This window comes from Triticum urartu, chromosome 6A (genome assembly GCF_056163025.1).
Source record: "Triticum urartu cultivar PI428250 chromosome 6A, HENAU_Tu73, whole genome shotgun sequence".
Lineage (NCBI taxonomy): Eukaryota > Viridiplantae > Streptophyta > Magnoliopsida > Poales > Poaceae > Triticum > Triticum urartu.
Genome location: NC_141878.1, coordinates 195,379,656 through 195,384,752, shown reverse-complemented (window position 1 = coordinate 195,384,752; position 5,097 = coordinate 195,379,656). Strand labels below are relative to the sequence as shown.

The following is a 5,097-nucleotide window of genomic DNA, read 5'->3' as shown; positions in this document are numbered from 1 at the left end:
TAGTAGTGGATTCTCGTCAGCCGGAGAGGTATCTTTGCAGTAAAAGCATGTTTGATTCCAATCCTTTGGGTGACTCGCCAGGAGTGCATAAGGGAAAATGGCGTCTCTTCTACGTTGAATTGATATTCCACCAAGTTCCAAACTGGGTCCGTTGGTGAACTCATTCTGGTGGTTTAAATAGAAATATTCTCTAAAGAGGTCGATGCTGGGCTCCTCTTGAAGGTATACTTCGCAGAAGACTTGAAAGTTACAAATATTTGACACGAAATTGGGTCCGATGTCTTGAGGATGGAGTTGGAAAAAATACAGAACTTCTCGGAAAAACTATGAGCTGGGCGGTGAGAAACCCCGGTTCATGTGATCAGTGAATACAATGACTTTGCCATCCTTTGGCTAAGGTCTTTCCACGCTCGGTTCAGGAGTGCGGTAATGCATAACACTCTTTGTAGGTAAGTACCCGACTTTGACAAAGTCTTTGAATGTGCCCTCAGTGACGATGGAGGGGACCCAATTGCATGTATAGACTGTCTTTGGCGGCATGGTGAAAGAAGGAAAACCTAAAGGGAGGAAGTAATTTGCCGGTTCAAATCAGTTAGTGAAATCATAAGTTAACAGTTGTAGTATACGTTCAGAATGGCGGCTTAAGTGAGGACTAATGATATATGATTAATTGTAAACCGGATATGTAAGCCGCCATGACACGTACTGGTATTCAAAGATCTGACAAGAGCAAAATTTTACTAAGTATGGAGACAAACAAGTTTTGCAGATTGAAGCTACGAGATTGAATCTGCGGCAGTTCAGGAAAAAGGAAATAAATCCTAAATGTAAAGTGGTGGCAGCAGGAAAGTGGAGGTGCTTGGATGAGATCCGCTGCGACAAGGATATATTCTAGTATAAAAATAGGTGCTAAAACTGCTACCGCGCGAGGTTTGTACTACTTTCAGATCAAAACTATGGTTTTGGGATGATGAAGAGGAAGAACGGTGATGAACATCGATGAACAGAGAAACCCTAATGGAGATCCGTTACAACAGAGATAGAAAAGAAGTACTTACTGGATATATGGAACAGCAAAGAGGCGCTGCAGTTTTCTGGTCCAGTACAGGGTGATGTAGCGGCCGAGGTCGAGGAAGACGATGAGCTTCACAGCAGCGCCGGTGTTCAGAAGCACAGACGCGTCACAAAGGAAGGTGGAAGATGAGAAGGAGAAGAGAGGAGAATGAGAAGAGGGCGGCTTGACCCTATTTATAAGGAAAAGAGTAACAGGTGGGCGCGAAAAACAAGGAGGCCAAATGATGATTATCCAACTAATTGAACGCCTCAATTTTTGGGAGATCATTAAAGATAAATATCCGTTAAAGATACGTTATGTCACGTGCGAAGTTAATGGTAGATGACGTCATGGAGTTTTTCCGAAATTTCTGGAGATGATGTCATGACGGGTTACACTGTTTCACAACAGATAAAGAAGGATTTTTCTAAGTGTTGAAGATTGACATGAATAAATTCAAATCAACCTGGGGCCTAATGTTGGGGATATGACTATCAGATATGACCCGCCCAGGAGGGGCCGGGTCATCCCTATGGCGGTTCATCTGGATAAAGTCCAAGAGGATATTAACGATGGCGGTTCGTATATAGGCTTAGTAAAAGGCCTAAACCCGGAGGCGGCTTATAGCCCATAAAGTGTAAACCACCATGTACATGTAGATTTGTAATGTAAGGCATGTAAGATAAGTCACCGAGCCGGACACGTTGTATGAGACGGCCGGGACTCGTAGGCCGCAGGGCGTCAACCCATGTATATAAGGGGACGTCCCAGCAGCGGCTTAGGGCAAGAGAAAACAAGTCGAAAGGCAGGCAAAGCGTGTTTGCTCCCTGGTAATCGAAACCCTAGCAATACCACCTCAAACTGGAGTAGGCCTTTACCTTCACCGCAAGGGGCCGAACCAGTATAAACTCTCCGTGTCCTTTGTCCGTTTAACCCCTTTAAGCTAACCTCGTCGCAATGGCTCCACAACTAAGTCCTTCCATGAGGACATCTGCCGTGACACTTCCATGATAGTTATGGTTGGTTTTGTTGCATCCTTCAATGTAATAACTATGAAATGCATTTAGATTCTCATTGACTAGGATTATGTGAGTTTGAGCATATTGTGAAGCACTATAGACCCCGTATACATCTTGGAATTCAACAATGATTGCAACTATTGAATTGTATAGACCATTACATTCGAAGTCAATAGCCTAATATATTTATTTCACAATTACAACAAATGATTAATTCATTACAAACTAAGAAAACAAATGTGTACTGCCTCCGTTTTTATTTAAGTCCGCGTATTAGCATTGGTCAAAGTCAAGTTTTGTAAACTCTCAGAAAGTGTATAACAAAAAGTATTAACATATACAATATAGTAACAAATAAATACCATTAGATTCATTATTGAATGTACTTTCACATCATACATATTTTTTATGGTAAATGCTTATCTTTTTCTATAAACTTGGTAAAACTTTAGGAAGTTTGACTTCGGTCAAACCTAATATGCAAAGTTAATAAAAACGGAGGGAGTACTAGTAGTTACTATTACTACTCGCTAGTTGCTTAGACCAATCACCCAGCACGCCACACGGGGAGTTCAGTGTCACAAAATTTTGAGGTCGGCGGAAAATCTCCCATGACCCTGATTCGAGTAGTGCGAAGTTACCATCATAGCCTTCAGAACAGGCCTACGGATGACGCTTGGTAGGGGGCTATTTTCATAACTTCATGTTCACCCTACCCAGCCAACCCCACCCCGGCACCCAGAGTAGTACACCTAAATACTCCCCATTTTCTGTACCCACCGCAAAATAGACTTCTCCACGGCACCGCAGCCTTCGTGCTCCTCCCCTTCTAAATCGGCACACTCGTCCACCGCAGCGCATCTGCCTCATCAGCGACCTCGTATGCCGCATTGGAGCCAGTCCACTATCGTCGTCGTACACGGAGCCTCTTCCCCGACACCGTCTTCCACGATCTCAAATCTGCTTCCCGGAAGCCGACGCCAAGCATAGAAGCACCACCGTCGTGGAAAATGAACTGACTCCCGTTGCCGACCATGATGCATAGAGGCCGCCATGACCATCGTTCTCCTCCTCGATTGGTAATGTGTGTATTGAATCACTTAGCAGTACATGTGCAATTCCAATTTTGTTCATACCTACCCTTCAAATTTCCTGGTTGCTATTGTTCCCATAAAAGTAATTGGTTATAGCCTCCATTGTCCAACAAAATATCAACTTGTAATTGTGCGTCGCTCCTGTATCGCGCTGTGCTTGGGTAGGTTCTTCATCTGCAACCACTAGTGTGGCAATGATGAAAAGTTTTTTAGAACTAGCAAGATGCCCATGCGTTGCACGCATAAATATGCATTTGTATGAGTAGTTTATTTTGTGGGAGAAATGGATGAATGAGGGAAGGCCTTATTTGCAAATCTGGAGAGGGGTATGGGTATCTTTCTGCAAAATTGCCATAGTTTCCTTCCTATCTGCCGGATATAAATCGGATGGCCTGTATTGCAGGATGGCAGGCACGCCATCATCACCAACTCTGTTTTTTAATAGAAAAAAAGAGTAGAGAGTAGAGAAGTAGAGAGAAATATTAAATATAAAATAAATATAACACTAGAGAAGAGAGTAGAGATAGCAGGGACGTCGGGAAAGGATTGCGCGCGCGGGGAAAAAATCGGCTAGGCGCGCGCTAGTTTTGGCGCGTGGCGTCTGGCGTGCTTTATAAAATCCAACGCCCTCCCACCGCTCTGTGCCTTGCCACCGATCTCTCCCCGCTCTGTGCCTTGCCACCGCTCTCTCCCTGCTCTGTGCCTTGCCACCACTCTCTCCCCGCTCTTTCTCGCCTCGTCGCCGCCACGCCACCATGCTGCCGCGTCGCCGGGAAACTTGGGGATACTGCGGCATCTGCGCGTGCCCCTCCGGCGGCTTCTCCATCGAGATTCGGTTCCGCGGGATGCGCCTCGGCCTCGGCAATTTCGACACCGCCAACAAGTCCGCCCGCGTGTACGACGCGGCGGTGTGGTGCCTCCGGTGGCCTCATAGAACATTGAACTTCCCCAATGTGCCGACGCGGGAGCGGGTGCAGGAGCTCGCGCCTCTGTCGTGGCTTATCACCAACGAGGATCGTCGCGACAACTGGAGGCGGGAGCACCGCCTCGGCATCGCCGTGATGGAGGAGGAAGCCATAGCGCTGTGGTGCCAATGCTTCTCGTAGGACATCATCAACGAGCGCGAGTTCTACGCGCAAAGGAGGGCGGAGCGAGCCGCCTATCGCGAGGACAAGCCAACGTGAAAAGCGGACGCTCAATTCAGCATGAGGCTAGGAGCATCGTCGCCCTGGGAATCCGACGATGATCGGTACCTTCGTGCCTACATTGAGACGTCGGAGGAGGACATCACCGAGGAGGAGTTGGACGACGAGGAGTAGTTGAACTATCTATTTTTTTTATCTATCTATGTTATATCTATGTTGAGAACTATCCTCTAGTCTCTAGTCTCTAGTCTCTATCTCTACTTCTCGATCTCAGCACTATAAACGCTTTTTTAAAGTGCCGCGTGTTGCGCTTCTGTTGGAGATGCTCTAACATGGCAGACGAGTGCTTTAATGTTGCCCATAAAATGCGTGAGTATTACTAGTAGTATATTTTTCTTGCCATATTGAGATTTAAAACCACGAGTGCGAACATGCAGAGGAGAAATGAAGACCAAACACGGGATAATGGGGACATATTCAAGGAGCATGGAAAGTTAAATAGGAGCTGCACCGAACCTGTAAAACGAGCTTTGGTAACACCCTTTCAATTACTTTCGTTTAGCCTCGTGTTCTTCGATGTGTATATGTTCTAGTTTCTATTTCTCTTAGCCTCGTGTTCTTTGATGTGTAACAAGAAGAGTCTTAATCATCCTAATGCTTTTGTTTTTAGCTTGATGTAGCACTACAAAAAAAAGACACATCCGTGACATTTTGGGCCGAACGAATTTTTTTTCTGTCATACATATGACACTTCTATGATGATAATTGTGACAAAACCCGGTATC

General features: G+C 45.6%; 1 protein-coding gene across 1 annotated transcript; it reads left to right on the top strand.

The window, feature by feature from the left end:
• Positions 1-3,922: 3,922 nt before the first annotated feature.
• LOC147964727 (ethylene-responsive transcription factor CRF1-like) lies at positions 3,923-4,273 on the top strand. The gene has a single exon (XM_087530131.1). The coding sequence runs from the start codon at positions 3,923-3,925 to the stop codon at positions 4,271-4,273; it is 351 nt and encodes a 116-aa protein (XP_087386257.1).
• Positions 4,274-5,097: the final 824 nt, after the last annotated feature.